This window comes from Juglans microcarpa x Juglans regia, chromosome 5D, assembly GCF_004785595.1.
Source record: "Juglans microcarpa x Juglans regia isolate MS1-56 chromosome 5D, Jm3101_v1.0, whole genome shotgun sequence".
Classification (NCBI taxonomy): domain Eukaryota; kingdom Viridiplantae; phylum Streptophyta; class Magnoliopsida; order Fagales; family Juglandaceae; genus Juglans; species Juglans microcarpa x Juglans regia.
Genome location: NC_054602.1, coordinates 16,412,685 through 16,430,303, shown reverse-complemented (window position 1 = coordinate 16,430,303; position 17,619 = coordinate 16,412,685). Strand labels below are relative to the sequence as shown.

At 36.2% G+C, this 17,619-nt stretch overlaps 2 protein-coding genes across 3 annotated transcripts; both read right to left on the bottom strand.

The window, feature by feature from the left end:
• Window positions 1-5,109: 5,109 nt before the first annotated feature.
• On the bottom strand, window positions 5,110-6,822 carry LOC121265743 (probable leucine-rich repeat receptor-like protein kinase At1g35710). Its single transcript, XM_041169416.1, has 2 exons — window positions 5,577-6,822; window positions 5,110-5,465 (listed from the first exon to the last, which is right to left on the bottom strand). Exons 1-2 carry the CDS (start codon window positions 6,817-6,819, stop codon window positions 5,110-5,112), a joined length of 1,599 nt encoding a protein of 532 aa, XP_041025350.1. The 5' UTR covers window positions 6,820-6,822.
• Window positions 6,823-7,553: 731 nt separating this feature from the next.
• On the bottom strand, window positions 7,554-11,083 carry LOC121265568 (protein GAMETE EXPRESSED 3). Of its 2 annotated transcripts, none has more exons than XM_041169239.1 (10): window positions 10,939-11,083; window positions 10,533-10,720; window positions 10,030-10,359; window positions 9,570-9,816; window positions 9,080-9,364; window positions 8,873-8,959; window positions 8,653-8,685; window positions 8,513-8,572; window positions 8,283-8,425; window positions 7,554-8,169 (listed from the first exon to the last, which is right to left on the bottom strand). In XM_041169239.1, exons 1-10 carry the CDS (start codon window positions 11,048-11,050, stop codon window positions 7,570-7,572), a joined length of 2,085 nt encoding a protein of 694 aa, XP_041025173.1. In that variant the 5' UTR covers window positions 11,051-11,083; the 3' UTR covers window positions 7,554-7,569. The 2 variants fall into 2 exon arrangements, with proteins under 2 accessions (XP_041025173.1, XP_041025174.1); XM_041169240.1 differs by having other exon boundaries at window positions 9,080-9,226.
• Window positions 11,084-17,619: the final 6,536 nt, after the last annotated feature.

Sequence of the window (17,619 nt, the reverse complement as noted above, 5' to 3'; positions counted from 1 at the left end):
CATTGAAGCTCTTCCTTATTTTTTTTAATGCTTGGTTAAGTGGTAATAGTTTAGTGAACTACCACCTTCCAGTGTTCACATTTTTTTTCTTCTTTTGTGAATTATATGAACCGATAGAAGAAGCTGCATGCATACATAAGTTTGATACTTGAATTAAGCATGCACATATGCAAGTATATGAGCTTTAATGAGCTACAATTCCGATGGAATCACTAGCAATTCAAAATCTCATACAGGACTTCGAAAATTGTAACACCCCGTATTATTTTTAGTATATTTTTTTTTATTGAATGATTATTTGTTATTAATTTAAAATTTGATTATCCTGTTTTAAATTTTCAGATTTTAGTGGGTTTATTTTTTTTATGATTTTTTTTAATTTGTGAAAATTAAATTTGACATGTTTCCTTAATATTAATAATTGTTATGCATTTAAATTCTCTTAATTTAATTAGTTTGTAGGTTTTAAAAATTATTGTGTTGTTAGATTTAATTATTTTATTTTACTTAGGCACTGTATTTAAATTTATTTTATTTAAAACTGTGGTGTTGAAATAATTTTTTTTGTTGGAATTTTGTGACCCAAGTTGTGAATTTTGGACCTCATTTCTTTTTCCTCTTTTTTTTTTCTTTTTTTTTTTCTTTTTCTTTTCTTCTTTTTTTTCTTTTTTTTTTCTTTTCTTTCTCCCCTGGGTTCCCTTCCCGCGCAGACGTCTCTCTCTCTCTCTCTCGCCGTGCAACCATCCCTCACCCAGCCCATCGCCGTCGCGCCGCCGTACACGACACCGCCCACCCCATCGTGCTCCCCACCGGCCGGCGACCTCATCCCTCCAATTTCAGCCCTCCTCGCACCGCCGTTAGCCCCCACGCACCACACCAAGCCGCGGCACTCCTTGCGCCGCTGCGCCGCCGTCGCGCCACCTCCGGCCACCATCTTCTCACCACATCATCCTCGACCTCTTGCCAACCCATTGGACCCAACCACACCTCCGATCCGTCACCGGTGAAGCACATTCATCAACATTTTCGATTTGAGTATTTTGGTCTTCTACCGCCTATTGCGCCGCCACCCACGGCCAACCACCACCACCATTAGCTTCACCGATATCCCTAAGCCCTACCCTATCAATCTCGGATCTTCGTTTGCACCCGTTCAAAAGTGGATTTTTGAGACCCACGGCCACAGTGCATTTGGCACTGTTTTGTTGCTGCGTTGCCGCTTCTAGCACCTCCGTGATCTTTCAAAAATTATATTATAGCATTGTAAGTATTTTTCTCGAAGAACTTTTGAGATTTAAATATATTTTTGCGCTAATTTATATTTACTATGAATTTGCTGTTTGTGCCGGACTGAGTTCGAGGAGTAAAGGGGTCGGTTGGATTGTATGATGGAGTTGTTTGTGTGATTGGTTTATGCTATGAAATTTGTTGGCTGTTTCGGATTTAAATATTGGTGTTTTGAGTTTGACGTTGGTCATGGTGGATATTGGTGATTTTTTTAGGAAGTGGTGATATATTTTGGGATTATGAGGGTTTTAAGTTTTGAGAAATTAAGATAGATTATTTTAGAAGCTTAAGCTTAAATATGGAAATCCGTGATTGATTGAAAACTTACGGAAATTGTGTGATTATTTTTATAGGTGACGATTTATAGTCGACTCGACATTTTTGAGGAAATTTCTGAAAAGCTAAGTTGCCCAGGTAAGCGGGGTTCATATACTAGTTTTGCATAAAACAAATAAAATGAGGTTGACTTTGAGAATAAATGTGTTTATTTTTTTGAAAAGAGATGATCTGAAAACAACCTCAGATGTTGATTCTGCATATGCATAAATTCTACATAAGAGAAAGTATTTTTCTGTCATGACTGGTGTAGACATGAGCTAGTTTTGTGCACTTTGTTTCTAAACTATGTAAAAGAGCGAATAAGGAATTCTAAAAGTTTTGTTATGAACAAATGAGAATATTTTGTTTATGTTTATCTCGAACATGTGAAATGATCTGAAGCTTTTCAGTGTTTTGTTTTGATGTGATGTGTCATCTGAAATCCTTGGCATGAAGTTCTGATTCTGTATATGATTGTAATCGGATTTTCGATGAAATTCGTTCTGTTTCTGTTAAGGCCCAGCCACGGGTATAATGGTGGTTTATAACCCTATCACGGGAGTGAAACATGGTATACGGCTCAGCTACGGGTATAATGGTGGTTTATAACCCTACCACGGAAGTGAAACATGGAAAATGGCCCAGCCACGGGTATAATGGTGGTTTATAACCCTACCACAGGAGTTAAACATGGTATTGTTCCGATGTGATATTAAACGATGATAAGATTATAATGTTTCAGTTTAGAAATGCCAACGGATTCTGTTTTTGGAATAAGTATATTTTTCTGAAAAATTTCGCTCTAATGTTTTTGTACAAGTTTTGTTTCTGCATTCTGAAAGTAAATGTTTTGTTCGGCTTATCGAATGTTATAAATGCTCATGTTTACATGCTAGTATATGCTCTCTGCTTGCTGAGTTGTTGATAACTCACTCCGTTAATCTTCATAATATTTCAGATGACATCGATGGCTCAGCTGAAGATCAGTATTAGAGTCTATGGAGAAGATTAGCATTGATTTGTTGTTGGGTATCTCATAATATTAGTGTTGGTGTTGAAGGTTAATTATCTTCTTAAGTTTGCTTCAATGGATTTAGACGGTTTATGAAAACTATGTTAATGTTTTATTATTTCTAGTTGTTATTTGAGACATGAAGAAGAGTTGATTTTATTTGGGTTATTGGATTGAATATTGGATAAATGAGTTTATTTGATTTATTTAATTGAAGTATTTACGTTCGATTTGAGGTTTGAAAAATGGATATATTCTTGAATTTGAAAGTACTCTAGCCTTGTTAGAGCTGATTATCAGGTTTTATGAGTTAACTCTCCAGACTTTCGGAGTCGGGGCGTTACAAAAATGACCTTTATTTATAAGTTCAACTCAAGTGGAGCAACGGTTATTATTTGATTTTTCCCCTTTGCTCTGGATTTTTCCACTTTCGATGATATCTTATATCAGAAATCTGATCAATGCAAAAGGAACGAAGACCTTTCCATACTATTAAGTGAAATGGATAAGCCATCAAAAAATATAATTTGAGAACGACGGTTTGGATGCGGAGATAAGACTCAAGCAATCTCATCTAAGTTGTACTATTTATTTTATCTGCGTATCCAAATGCACATTCAACCATGTTTTAACTCATCTTTGCATTCTGTACACCGTGCATTGATGTGATAATTACTTTCCAGCCCATCTAACACAAGACTGTTCTCCTGCACCTCACATCCCAATAGTCAGCACAAGAACGCCTGCACCTAACAATTGAAAGGCAATTGCAAGTTTGAGATTTTATTACAAAATTCGAAACTAAAAATTGAGAAAAAAAAATAACTACCTCATTTTTAATATATATAATTATCTATTACGATTTTTTATTTTATTGTAATATTTAATTAGAAAAACAAAGAAATAATTTTGGAGATATTTTATTATATATTTTATTGTAATATATAATTAGAAAAACATTTCGTTTAACAAAGAAATGCTTTCATATTTGGAAATATTAAAATAATTACGAACAACTACAAAAAATATATTTTGGTAAAGTCAAAATAATTATGGGTTTTTAAATTAATAATAGATGTTATTTATTTTTAATATATTCATAATATTTTTCATCCAATAATTAAATACTTCTCAATAAATGGTGGGACTTACCACTTTATCAAATTCCAAAATGTTAAAATCATTTCATTTCATACATCTCATTGTCAAAATACACATTTTTTTTATAAATTATCTTATCTCATTTCACTATTCAAACACATACTTTTTTACAAACTATTTCATTTCATCTTAACTTAAAAATCTCATTACTATTCAAAATATCTTATCTCATCTTATCCGAACTGCATAACCAAATGAGATCTTAGTGATACTGGGTTGTGTTCCATTTTATCAAAATTTTGTTGAAAGTTAAGTAGGAGATGAATTTGGTTTGCCTCACCAAAATTAGGCACCCGAACAAACTGGCTCCAAAATATGTAATGTTGTACCTCTAATTGGATGGCTACATAAGAACTCTAGGCATGTTCTTTTAATTTGTTCACTTCTCTCCTTATACCTGCCATTGATATATGAGTAACATTAGGGAAAACTTCATACAAGTTCTTTGTAAAAAAAAGTCTCACTAATAAAAAATAATTTTTTTTACACTTTTTTAAGATGGGATTCACTTTTTTACAAAGGCTTGTGCAGAGACTTGTCTATTTAGGGTTTGTACAAATTATTTCTCTTTATATATTTAGATCAGGCCGAAATAACTTGTGCTCTTCTCCAAATGAAATAACAAATTAATTACCTGCACACACACTACAGATCATATATATAACTTAACCCATGTTTGTAAACATCAAATCCCGCATACGAAAAAATGATCAACAGAAAAAGAGAGAGATGCATGCAGTACAAGATTTCATAAGGAACATATATAAAAGGTTCGAAGCTAAGATAGTTCAAGATTAACGTCCAAGCATGTTGCAGGGTATCTTCAAGATCATTGAGACCTAGTTTCGGAACGAGAATTGATTGCCTTGTAGAGAAATTGTATGTATGATTAAGGAAATGTAGGCATGCAGCTAGCGTGAGGTTCCAAACAAGGCCCCAGCTGGTTGCTGATCTTATTAGTACAGACAGATGGATCTGTTTCTATCTAATACTATTTCGTAAACAAAATTCTTTAATTTGGTGGTGTGCTAAATAATTGAAAAGGTTCATTTCGTTAGGAACGACAATATTGACAAGATTCTGGGGATTCCTCAAACCAATAGATTGATCTTCGGTATAGTGAGTGTGAACAAGAATACTGGGGGAGAAACTGCCTTGAGTGTGGTGCCATACATGCCATGATCTTCTGTGGAAAGGTCTGTACGTGCATCCAGAGGCATTACTACTTTCTTCTGTCCTGGGCTTGAAAGGATAGTCAAACCAAAGCCATAAAATTAAGTACGTGCTTTGAAATAACAGGGATTTCTAATCTTTAGAGCTTGCAATAACTATCATATGTGCTTGTGTCCCTTACCTCTATCTACATGTGATCTATTCTGGACAGGAGAGTCCAAAACATCCCAGGATTCATAGGCTCTAGTAATAATATCAGAAATCTGACCCAACTGCAGATGATGATGACTGCCTGACTGATCTGTGCACATTAAACCTAGGCCTATTACCTTTTTAGCTTGGTCAAATATGCGTTCTGTCATTTTAATTTTCTCATCAATCACCTTCTGCAAATTTCTAGGATAATGCATTCTGACATGATCAATAAATCCATTCTCACCACTCTGGAACTCATGATCACTTGGTATCTTGTTCACTAATATCTCCAGTAGGAATAACCCGAACTCGTAAATCTCTGAAACCAAATTAGAAATCCAGTTAACTTAAAAACAGAACAAACTTAAGAAAAAGGTTAGATAGAAACAAATCGTAATATTTGATGCTACTTCTGGATAAGTTCACTTACTCCTTGAACTACAGCTTTGATCTCCAAGCTTAAACCTTGAAATTAGTGGCTCTAGGTCATCAGATAACAAAACACTGCTTGTCCTGAGATCATACCCAACTTCAGGCCATTCTTCCTGCAGATAGCACATGCCATTCACTACTCCCATCAGTATTTTTAGCCTTTGCTTCCATGGGGGAGCTGACTCTGATATCCATATCTCAACATTCTTGCCCTCCATCCATTCTGTGACAATAGCCCTCATTCTTCGGCTATTGCACCAACCCAAAACCTGTAATATGTTCTTGTGGCATAATTGAGTAACAACCTTGCATTCTTCAATAAATCTCCGTCGGCTTTCCCTTGAAATGTCATCCCAGTAGATCTCAATCCTCACTTCAGTACCGTCTCTCAGAACTCCTCTGTAGATATCAACACCCGCGCTCGTTCCCACCAAATTCTTCCTGGAAAACCCCCCAGTTGCTGCCTTAAGCATCGGTGGTGTGAACTTGTTCTTTCTACGAAACATTCTGGGCAGAAAATCAGGTCTTCGGAGACAGAGACACCCGAAGCAACCGACTGTCACAATCACTAAGATAGGAAAACAAACCAATAAGAATACAGCCTTCATAGTAAACTTCTTCCGGTCTGGAAGGAGGCCCGAATGAAGAAAACTCGAAGCATTAAACCGTTTAAAGAACTCGGTATCAGACATTTTACTCTCAGAAAAGTGATTGTAGGAGAGATTAAAAACTGTAAGGTTGGTAAGGGAGGAGAAGCTCTGTACTGGGACATCACCAGAAAGCTTATTATGGCTCAAATCAAGGGCTTGGATCTGGGTGCAGTTGAGGACATCAATTGGAAAACTACCCTTCAAAGAATTGTTGGACAAATCAATCAATAGGATAGTCAATGGGCAGTACTTCCAGAAGAAACTGAACGACAAGTAGAGTGGCGCAACCTTTGGGCGGCTTCGGAGGTCTATTTTGGGGAATGATTCCGCACAGTTTGGGTTCTTCGACTCATTGCAAAGATGGCTTGCAACAATGGTGGATCTGAAGATTTCCGTAAGGTCCATAGGCGAGGAGTTACAGTATCTTAAAGATGGGTTATTGAAGCAGTTGGTCATGATTGTGGAGTTGAAATCTGGGGGTGGTTGTAATTTGGTGAGGTCTTCCACCACTGATGCTGAGAGTATAACAGGAGATAAGGTAAAATCTAGGGAGAAGATCAAGAGAAGAGTACTTGCAGAAATGGAAGCCATGGATAAGGTTCTGGGTGATTGTGTAATTTGTGGGAGTATCATAGTCTGGTACTTACTCTTGGAAGTAATTAAAACGGTTATTAGTACTACGATCGATGTCAGTTCAAAACGTGTACGTACGTGAAATGTGGGAGTAATCCATGTTTAACAACTACTTTGTACCCTACTTTGGCGGGGAGAGTGTATAACCTCCATTTCTTATTCCCCACGACATGATATTGATCTAGTAATCCTCGTACTTGTTATGCTATATCTGCCGACTGCCTTGTCAAACAATCAGGTTTTTGCCTCATCATGCATGCATGCATGCCAGCCATTGGTTCATCAAAGCATTATATCATGCCCACGAGGAAATACACGAAAGAGAAATAATAGTTACAGTCGTGAGTTCGTCAGCACCGCACAATCATTTTGAAAAAAAGTAAATAAATACGAAACTCACATAACAAAAAAATTAATTTCTTAATAATAGATACACTTTTTTCAAAGCGATTGCACGGTGCTTGCGCACTCCACGATTGTATGTAGCATTACTCAAACCTCAAAGTACCAACATATATATTTTTCTTGTCGCCAATTAATGTGGAATTTTTTAGATCAATAGTGTATTAAATGTGTAAATTATAAGCAAACTTGCAATAGATTTTCAAACTAGTTCATCTCATTTGTGAGTGTATATATACATACATACACAAACGGATGCGAACTCCATGGTTGGAATAATTATGAAATATGATCAATTCTCCCTCTCTAATTCGTTGGAGACAAGGCCTTCCTTCTCGTTAACCTTAATTTGCTACCACTTGATCGGGTGGATTCAATTTCCTCCTCATCATGCATGATCTTCACTTCCCCTGCTTCTTGCTCCATTGTTTGGAAATGGATCGGTAAGCCTCTTGAACTTGATGCGTTGATCTCTAATGGACTTCTCCTGTAGTCTCTTCCAAAGCTCCCTTCATCGCTTGAGCTTTCTGCTTCCATGGGTGCCTTTGCCTTTGCTGTTGATTCCTCATCATGAAATTCCGAGTCAGTCTCTTTCTCGCTGCTGCTTTCTCCAGAAGTAGTGTCACTAAGTGTGTGGAATACTGTCACGCTCTCTTTCATTACACCTTGAAAAGAGTAGCTCCTTGCTTTCCCATCATATAGTGGAAGCAGAGATTTTGAGAGAGATCCAGCCCTATCCCTGCCCAGACTGTATGTTGTTGAGAGCTTCCTCTCTATGCCTTCCCTTTCTAGTACCATCTCCCCCAACTTTTCAGCAACTTCATTGGCCACTACCTCCTTTGCTGCTTTCTGCTTAAGCTCTGTAATTGTCCTGTCGAAGACTTTCTTTTTTAGCTGGAGGGAACGCTGAAAGACCGAAAACTATTGTCAGGCTATTGAAGGCAACATTATATGGATTCAAAGCTCTTATTCTGTTGTTAATTTCAGGGAAAAAAATTACTAGGAATCAAAGCTCTTACTCGTTTTTCTAGGAAACTTCCAAGGTTTTGACCTTGAAGCTTCTTTTTCCTCCAAAATACACAACAGAATCGTACAATCCCAGCTAGAATGACGAGTACAGCAGATTCAAATAGCAGAAGCCATATTATTGCTCTTTCATTACCTGAGAAAGAGTATTAATGATAGTTCGTAAGTAACACTCCGAACATCATTCTCTTTAAGTAGAATCTGCAGAAGGTTGCCAACTTACCTGTGTAGATGACGATATGATTGGGACTTGCTTGCGAGCAGCTGGATGCAAGCTTTTGATCTGGTAACGATCGAAAACAAATTATTAGATAAAAGTTCACAGTATGAAGTAAAGGATCAGGGTAACACAAGAATGTTTACATTTGCTGCGACATTGCAGTGGGCTGCGGATCTCTGCATCAATTGCAATGATCAAGACGTGAGAAACTACTCTAGAATTCAGAAACACTTCAATTAAGACTTTGTCGCTAGAAATGCGTAAAAGATTTAACCAAAGATGTTTAATCTCTATGCCCAAACACAGCAGAATTATCAAAGTGCAAAATGTAATTATAACATGTGCTTTGTAGGAGAATCTCACTTGAGGCAGCAAAGAAAGCAAGAAGGATCCCCTCATCCAGTACAAATTGGCGCAAATCACTCTCAGATAATAAGGACGAGAACTGACCTGAGACATTCCAATGAAAGCATTTTTGAGTAGTGAGCCCCTAGTCATTTTATTTAAAGGGAAACAAGTTCAAACAATGAAGACTCAATTTTGAGGAAGATAACTGAAGACTGAAATTACCAGGAGAGCTTTCAGACCAATAGATGGTCCCAATTGCTGGAACCAACAGAGTGAAGATTACAGTTTTCGGTCGCATTGCTGAGACGTAAGTGTATTCATCAATTGTGCGGCTGATCTTTCCCTCCATTTCTGTCTGAGAAAGATAAACTGCATAGCCAGAACAGTCAAGCAGTGGACCAACTTGAACAACAAAATGCAGTGTATGTTCTTTTGAAAACTTCCTAAGCATCCCAGTCGGTGAAAATGAGTATAGGAACCCATCTAGTGAGCCAATGGATACCCAACCTGATACATCAAAGAAGATCCTAACAATTACACAAATAAATGGAAAAAAAAATATCGAATGGTTTAAAAATTTCTGAACAAAAAACCAAACTAAGATCACAGCTAATTTCACTTCTAGTGGTACATAAGCGTACAAATCGACAAATCCCAAATCTGTATGGGATGACAGATTTATGGTACTAAGTATTTGAGTAAATGTAGTTACCATTAGAATCAACAACTGGAGTGCATTCTGCTGTACTCAAGGGGCCGATACTTCTCTGCCATAAAACAGTACCGGAAGAAGCATCTAGTGCCAGCAAAAGGGCCTTAGCTGGTACAGTGACATACAAACGACCATTGTTTCCAGGGGTGATGGTGAAACTTTTGTCGAGAGAACTAAAATCCTGGATCCATTTGAGGTTAGGGCTACGAATCGACAGACAATATAATTCCCCTTCAGTATTTGAAATCTGCAAATGCATAACGCAAGTAAATACAGGTCCATAAGCTTGAAAGTTTGCGTGGAAACAGAGATTAGTCCTGGAAACATTGACAATTTCCAGTGAAACCATCAAAGCTTGAATTTGAGAAGATGGTTGATCAAAGTTCAAAATTTTATCAAGTGGTTTTAGCACAAATGCCAGCAAAAAGAGTGAATGGAAAAAGGGATAAGCAAACCTTACATATATACTAGCTTCGCATTGATCAACCATGGGCGCCGAAGTAAAATAACAACCTGTAACATTTTTCCTGCAACCTAAACGGTAGCCAAATCGGTCAAGCATAGGTCCGGCACTCCAAAGTAGTTGTCCACGTGTCATGTATGCAAAAAGTCCTCGATTCTTGACATTGATAAATACAGATGAACTCATTGTGCTTACTGAGAGCCCAATAATTTCAAGCAGTCCCTCTTGATCTGGTACTGGACCAAAGAAAACTTCAGTAGCAGGTGGGGAAGTTGCATTGTCTAAAAAGCTTATCTTCAGGACTCTGTTTTCTGCGACTAAATATATCTGGATATAATAATCACAAAACAATAACGTTCCCGATAATATTATGCGATCAAATTGAATGAAAGCGTATATTAAAATCACAGTGAATAGTTCATCTAAGCGCATTGCAATCTCGTAATAAAGTCACATAAAAGTTTGTAGTTCAGAGATAAAACTGGAAAAAAATCGTGTACCTTCCCTCGACCGCCATGAACTGGAGCCATACCAGCATGGCATGTGTACCCAAGATTTATGGTCCAAGAAATAGTACCATTACTTTCAAATGCATACAAATTCTTCCCGGAACAAACGTAAATCTTCCCATCTTCTCCAGTCAAAGGTCTCGAAAGCCTGTTTGCAGCACTTCTAGAAGGCTCTCGTGCTACAAAGGAAATGATGCCATCAGAAATTTGAATGGGAAAGAAAAAAGAAAGAGAGAGAATCAACCAAATATCTTGTACCCCGAGAAAACATGAACGCAGAAAACTAAAACCGATCATTCTCGTCTAATAAGATCAAATGGATTCCTTCTGAAAGTGTGTAAACATTCTTCTCTTGTGTGTGTGTGAGAGAGAGAGAGAGAGAGAGAGAGAGAGAGACCGGAAAAAGGGCGTGGATTCTCAGGGTCTATTTGGAATTCGGTGAACTGAGAGGTGATGGAATCCGATCGGAAGAGCAAGAGCAAGAAGAGAACACGTTGGATCATCGGCATTGCTTAAAACGCCCCGTTCCTGATGGGTTGGAGAATTACATGTCATTTAAAATTATATCTCACAGAAAAGATGTAGATTCTAATTTCTCAGTTCGACATAGATGTCATTGTTTTAAACCAATTCTTTCAAAATAATTGACTAGAAACACTACAAAATTTTAATATAAACGTTAACCTCCTAAGATACGATAAATTTATTGAAAAAAAAAAAAATCTCCAATAACCATGGAATCTTTTTATACTTAATTCACTATGCTTAAATAATATCGTCATGCTCCCTAATCTTGATCTGCAACTAAAATATTCAAATTATCTTAAAAATATTGTGGAGATAAGAAATGAATTATCAACAACTCAGTAAGTAAATAACATATACTAGTATGTAAATGAGTCATTTACAAAGTACAAAATGCATATCAAAACATTTTTTAGTTTAAGAATGCAGAACAAAATATGTTATCAAAATATCAGAGCAATAGTTTCAAAAGCATTCATATACAAAAGTCCTTTAGCATAGCATAATTGAATGTCATTATCTTATCATATCATATCAGAGCATCATATCATAATAGAAATCATGTTTAACCATCGTGATAGAGTTGTATTATCCTCTGTGAACAAACCAGACAGTATCAAAATGTAAATTTTTCCCTTATTCTTTTCAGAGTCCTGAGTGTGCACAAAAAAAACCATGTAAAAAAACTACTTTGTTGCGAAAGTGGATACACTAAAAAATATAGAGATGTTGGTACCAAACATATAACAGAGACAACAGTTTTACATTCGTTGTAAGGTCAAAGCAGAGCAGAAAAAGAACCAGATAACAAAATCAGAATGTCATACCAAAGGTTTTCAAATACCACATCATATCAGAACAGAGTACTGAGCAAAATCATATCATCTTCACATAATCATGCAAAAATTTTCAGATTTCATATTCGTTTTTTTTGCACAATTCATAAACAGAAAGTCAAAATTTTGTTCATGTCTATACCAGTCATAATAAAAATATATTTCTCTTTTCTTCTTCAGATACAATGATGCAGAACAAAATAATTGAGGTTGTTTTCAATTTTTCTGTCATATCAAATATGCATATTTTTCATAAATCAACCTCAATCTATTTCTTTTTATGCAAAATCTAGTATAGAAATCCCGTTTACTTAGACTTCTTAACTTTTCTGAATTTTTCTACAACAGTGTTGAACAAATATCAATCGTCATCTATAAAATAGACAAATAACTTATATAAATTTCTAATTTAACACATATTTTGATATTTAAGCATAAAATAATCTATTTTTTCTAAAAATCTAAAATCTTCGTAAACCTTAATTTCACCACTTCCTAAATTCATCAATATCTACTTCACTTCTCTAACTCATACATTAAACTTTAAATTATTTCTATAAAATATAGTGTATAGTGTATGACTAACATATTTATCCAATTAAAATCAAGCCCACATAAAATACATCTCTACTTAATATTCAATTAAAATAATTATAACTCAATCACAAGTCTGTTTAACAATCAAGCCCACAACATCAATATAAGTCCAGCACAACATAAAACAGTCCAAGAAAGGCTTAACGATTTAACTACAAGCTCACGTTACGATAATCCAGCCCAATTTAAAAACACAAGTTGTCTGTTTTTAGGCTTTACAGAAGAAGGCTACACGACAGAATAAGTGGCATGTTTGTAATAACAATAAACTTTGTGGTACAGACTTATATTACGGAAATATCACAAAAGGCAAGCCATGTTTTCTGAGAATAAGAGTCTCACAAGGGGAGAGCACCGTGCGACGGAGGCTGAGGCTATGCGGGCTTCCAAGCTTGGCTGAGATCAACAGCGGCCAACTTGGCTGAGTTCAACGGAGGCCGAGCTCTGTGTAGTAGAGGGACTGTTAGATTTCGTGAGATTAAGAAACGGAGGAGAGAAGAGAGGGAGAGAGGGCAGATCGGAGACCTTACCGAGAGGGGCAGAGAGACCCAGTGGCTGGAGAAAAAGTCGTCAGCGACAGAGACTTCTGGATGGAGGATACATGGCGGATCTGGGCTTACACGGTGGCTGTTGGCTGCGACGTCCGTGTGGAAGGGTTATGCATGGCTTGGGTGCTCTGTTTCGGTGTAGGGAAAACAGAGGTTTACGGTGTTTTTACAGAGGGTGGGTAGTGGTGGTGCAAGGGAGTGGTTGGGTGGTGCAACTTGGTTGCACGTGGCCAAGCTGTGGCGTCAGTTTCTACAACGCAAAGGTTGCCGTGCGGTGCAACCTTGGTGGCTTAGACATGGAGGAGTGAGGGTGGTTTAGAGCGGTTCCGTGGGACTGCGGCTTGCCGTCGGTTGCTCATCTGTGGAGGAGATATGGTGGCCTGCTGGACGTGCGTGGAGGCTGTTGTTTGGTGCTATAGGGGGCTGGGGAAGGAGACGGCAGCAACGTGGTGGCTGGAGAAGGAGACGTGGCTGCTGGACTTCACGTGGGGAGGTGGTTTCGCTGGTGTAGACTGGAGGGGCTTGGCAGCGGCGTGAAGCTCACAGAGAAATAAAGAGAGAGAATTTGTGAGGAAGTGGGGCACGGAAAGGCAGAGGGCAGTTGTGTAGAGGAAGAACTGTAGTGGAGTGGCGTCAATGGGGATGAAACGGGGAGAGGGAAAATAGGGAGAAGAGAGTGACGGGGAGGAGAAACCGTCGGGGAGAGAAGAAAAAAAAGAGGGGGAAAAAGAAAGCTTCTGGCCCCAAAACTACGCCGTTTCTTCGCGCGGGTTGGGCTTTCCTATGGGTTTGGGCCTTGGTTTTAGATCGCAAAAGAGCTTGTAAGAGAGAATTTAATTTACGAGAAAGAAAAAAAGGTTGAACTGCTATCACAACTTTCGATATTAATTCCTTCAAAAAAAAAAAAAAACAAAAAAAACTTACGATATTAATCACGTATTATTAACATGTCAACTGTTCAAACCGTTAAAATTTTGAATTTAAAATAAGAAAAAAATTGATGAAATAGACTATCACTCAAAATATTCATCATTTTTATAATCGATATATCAATATGTACAGTTATTTGTATAAAATTATAAGTATATATAATATTTTCTTAAATAAAATTCCAGACTTTTTTTCTCTTAAAGCAATAAAATTTCGGATTTTTTTTTTTTTTAGAGAAAACAATTGCTCTTTTTTGATATAATCTTCCCAAATGAGGGTAATAATACAAGAATGACAACTTTCCATCTCAACCATATCCTCTCTTAAAACATTTTTAGCTAAAGCATCTCAGATGCATTAGCCCCTCTTCTGATAGTACGAAAAAAGAGGAGCTAAATCTAATGCATTGAACCCATATTTAAAACTAAATTAAAAATAAATTAAGTAATAAAAAAACGCTAAGCTTCTTCAAAGAAGGGAAAAAACAGTAACACTTTTTTTGGAAAGGAGAAATTTACAAGAACAAGGGAAAGATAAAAGATAATATGTTTATGTTTTGCCTTTTGCCTATTCTATTTAAGAGAGATTCTCATATTAGATTATCCTTCTATTAGACAAAATAATAATAAAATAATATTAATTTAATAATAATAATAATAATAATAATTTTTTTCTTAATTTTTTTTTCATATTTTGCAATTATATATACTGACCATATGTTAATTAATAATTTAATTTATAATTAAATTATTATTTGCCAACTATCTTTCTTTGCCAACCTAATAATATTTTAGAAGAGATCATAGAAATAACTCATAAAATATTGATCAGTAGATGGGGGGGAGCAGTAACTCTCCAAATATATAGATTTATTGAATCTTGTAAGCAAGAAAATGTATTTACATTTGCCTACACCAATGTCAGTGCTCTTAGTTAAAAAAAAAAAAAAAAAAAAAAAAAGGTGATTACACGTTAGCACCTAGCAAAGATACTACGAATTAAGAGAAAGTACCAAAAAAAAAAAAAAAAAAAAAGGCAAAAGAAACTTTGTAACAGGCAAATTAAGTATCATGCATGTTAATATCAGCAATTGGTCCGCAGCAACCGATCAATGTCCTTGGACAGATCATGATCTGTCAATATATACGTGCTCCTTAGCTATTGAAAATGTTAAAATTTGAAATTTAAATTAAAAAAATAAGATACTGATAAAATATGGCTACTATTCAGTATGTATAATACTGTACATATGTGTATAAAGCACTATCATACTTATATTTATCGTTTTGATACAACCATCTATAACTCCGTTTGGTGATACCGGTGATACCAAAATGTTGCATTAATGCTTTGTAAGCATTGCTCGACTAAACAGCGATCAAAAAATATTTTTCTTTACAAATTAATTATGAATGGTATTTTGTAATGAGAAATAATAGTTACAGTCGTGACTATGTAAATGATACACAATCACTTTAAAAAAAGTGAATAAATATGAGACTCACATAAAAAAAATTAATTTTTTAATAGTAGATCCCACTCTTTTTTAAAATAAATGCAAGACACTTGCACATTCTACAACTGTATGTAGCATTCCTATTTTGTAATTTGTATTATGTTTTAAATTTTTTTTTTTTTTTTTTTTTTTTACGTTTATTTTGGAAAATGTGTTGCACTTGTGAATAATATTATTATGCGATAAAATTGAATGCAAGCGTACGTACAACCACAGTGAATAGTTCATCTAAGCGCATTGCAATCTGGTAATAATATTTAAAGTTACATAAAAATTTGTAGTTCAGAGATAAAAACTGAAAAAAAAAAACCGTGTACCTTCCGGCCTCGACCACCATCATGAACTGGAGCCATACCAGCATGGCATGTGTACCCAAGATTTATGGTCCAAGAAATGGTACCATTACTTTCAAATGCATACAAGTTCTTCCCCGAACAAGCATAAATCTTCCCATCTTCTCAAGTGAAAGGTCTCGAAAGCCTGTTTGCAGCACTTCTAGAAGGCTTTCGTGCTACAAAGGAAATGATGCCATCAGAAATTTGAATTGACAAGAAAAAGGAAAGAGAAAGAATCAACCAAATATCTTGTACCCCCAGAAAGATCATTCTCATCCAATAAGATCAAATGGGTTCCTTCTGAAAGTGTGTAAATCTTGTTCTCTTATGTGTGTGCATGTGAGATAGAGAGAGATCCGAAAAAGGCGAGGATTCTCACTCAAGGTGAGAAATGATAGTTACAGTTGTGTGAGAGAGACTCAAATAAATATGAGACTCATATGAAAAAATAATAATTTTTTAACAGTGGATCTCACTCTTTTTCAAAGTAACTATACAATACTTACATACTCAACGATTTCATATAGCATTACTTTTAGCATTGCAAGAGAGCTTGTAAGAGAGAATTAATTAAGAGAGACGGAAAAAATGTTGGAAACCTGAATACTTTTTTTTTTTTTTCCTTAAGCAAGCAAGTATATTTTATTAGAGAAGATGATACAAGAGGAGGGGGTGAGATTCCCCAACAAGCACCCCATAACAATAACAACAGTGTAAAGCGGTGGATAAAAAAGAAAAAAAATGAGTTTTTGCGATCAATTTCTTGGTCTTCACACATGTCCTACAAAGAGGACACTGTCTTAAAATACAGAAATAAGCTGTTCGTAAAAAATTGCAAACAATAGAACCACTACTGGTAGTGGTGGAATCTTCACTGAAAGTTGTGAGAGTGACAGGTGCATTGTTACTTGTTATTTTGAGATATTTTTAGAGAGATCCGTAATCATTTCTTCGATATCACGATTTAAGGAAAGTGATAACATAGTGGAAAATCTTGGTATTAGGTAGACTGATCTGCTGATCATCTGCATTCTCGTACTCCTATGATGGCGCATGGCAGCTACTTGTCGGTGGGATGGAGACAGGGTGGCCCAGATCTAGAAGATCTCGAAGAGACGAAGTTATTGGTATGGAGCATGTAGCCATTGAAAGTGTTGTTGCGCGACGGCGCATGAGGAACACACGCAAAAACAAGCTGTGAGTGCCACGCGTCGAGCTTTTTGGTGCGACTCCGCTCCATCTCAATAGATCAGTGGCTATAGGATGGGATGATGGGGGTGCGTGTAAGCAGATGGCGGCAAGAGAGCAGCAAATCTGACCAAAACAGAATTGGAGGGAGAAGGAAAAAAATACTATCTTGAAAGTGTATACACAATACAAAAATAGAAATGAGAAAGAGATGATGATGAGAGGTTCAACTCCACCCTCCTCTTCGTAACCAGCTCTCACAAATATAAAATTTTCTAGAGAGAAGGTAGAGGGGTTCTCTCTCTAAGGAAATATCCACGTACGAGATTAGGTCAGGACTAGAAACCCAATAGCAATAAATATCCGTTATTGAAATAGTAGAGAATTTTTAAATTCGTAATTATTCGTGCAGAGGATCGAGTCACATTTCGTCATTTTTTTTTTTAATTCACATTTTAGATTTTAAAATATTCTTCATTTTAATAGCTCACGTGTAAATGTGTATTATTATTTTCTTTTATTAATGCGCGCGGCGAGTTGGAATTAGATTTTTTCACGTGGTCACGAGTTTACTCAGCCTAAAAAAGTCTATACCGAATTCAG

What these genes read in the sequence shown, in the direction of transcription:
- LOC121265743 (XM_041169416.1), bottom strand. Translation starts at nt 6,819, where the DNA reads ATGGCTTCCATTTCTGCAAGTACTCTTCTCTTGATCTTCTCCCTAGAT. An exon ending in TCAAAGCTGTAGTTCAAGGA is followed by an intron (nt 5,466 to 5,576) that starts GTAAGTGAACTT and finishes ATTTGGTTTCAG; the next exon opens with AGATTTACGAGTTCGGGTTA.
- LOC121265568 (XM_041169239.1), bottom strand. Translation starts at nt 11,050, where the DNA reads ATGCCGATGATCCAACGTGTTCTCTTCTTGCTCTTGCTCTTCCGATCG. An exon ending in TTGGTCTGAAAGCTCTCCTG is followed by an intron (nt 8,960 to 9,079) that starts GTAATTTCAGTC and finishes GGAATGTCTCAG; the next exon opens with GTCAGTTCTCGTCCTTATTA. An exon ending in GAAGTTTCCTAGAAAAACGA is followed by an intron (nt 8,170 to 8,282) that starts GTAAGAGCTTTG and finishes TCGGTCTTTCAG; the next exon opens with CGTTCCCTCCAGCTAAAAAA.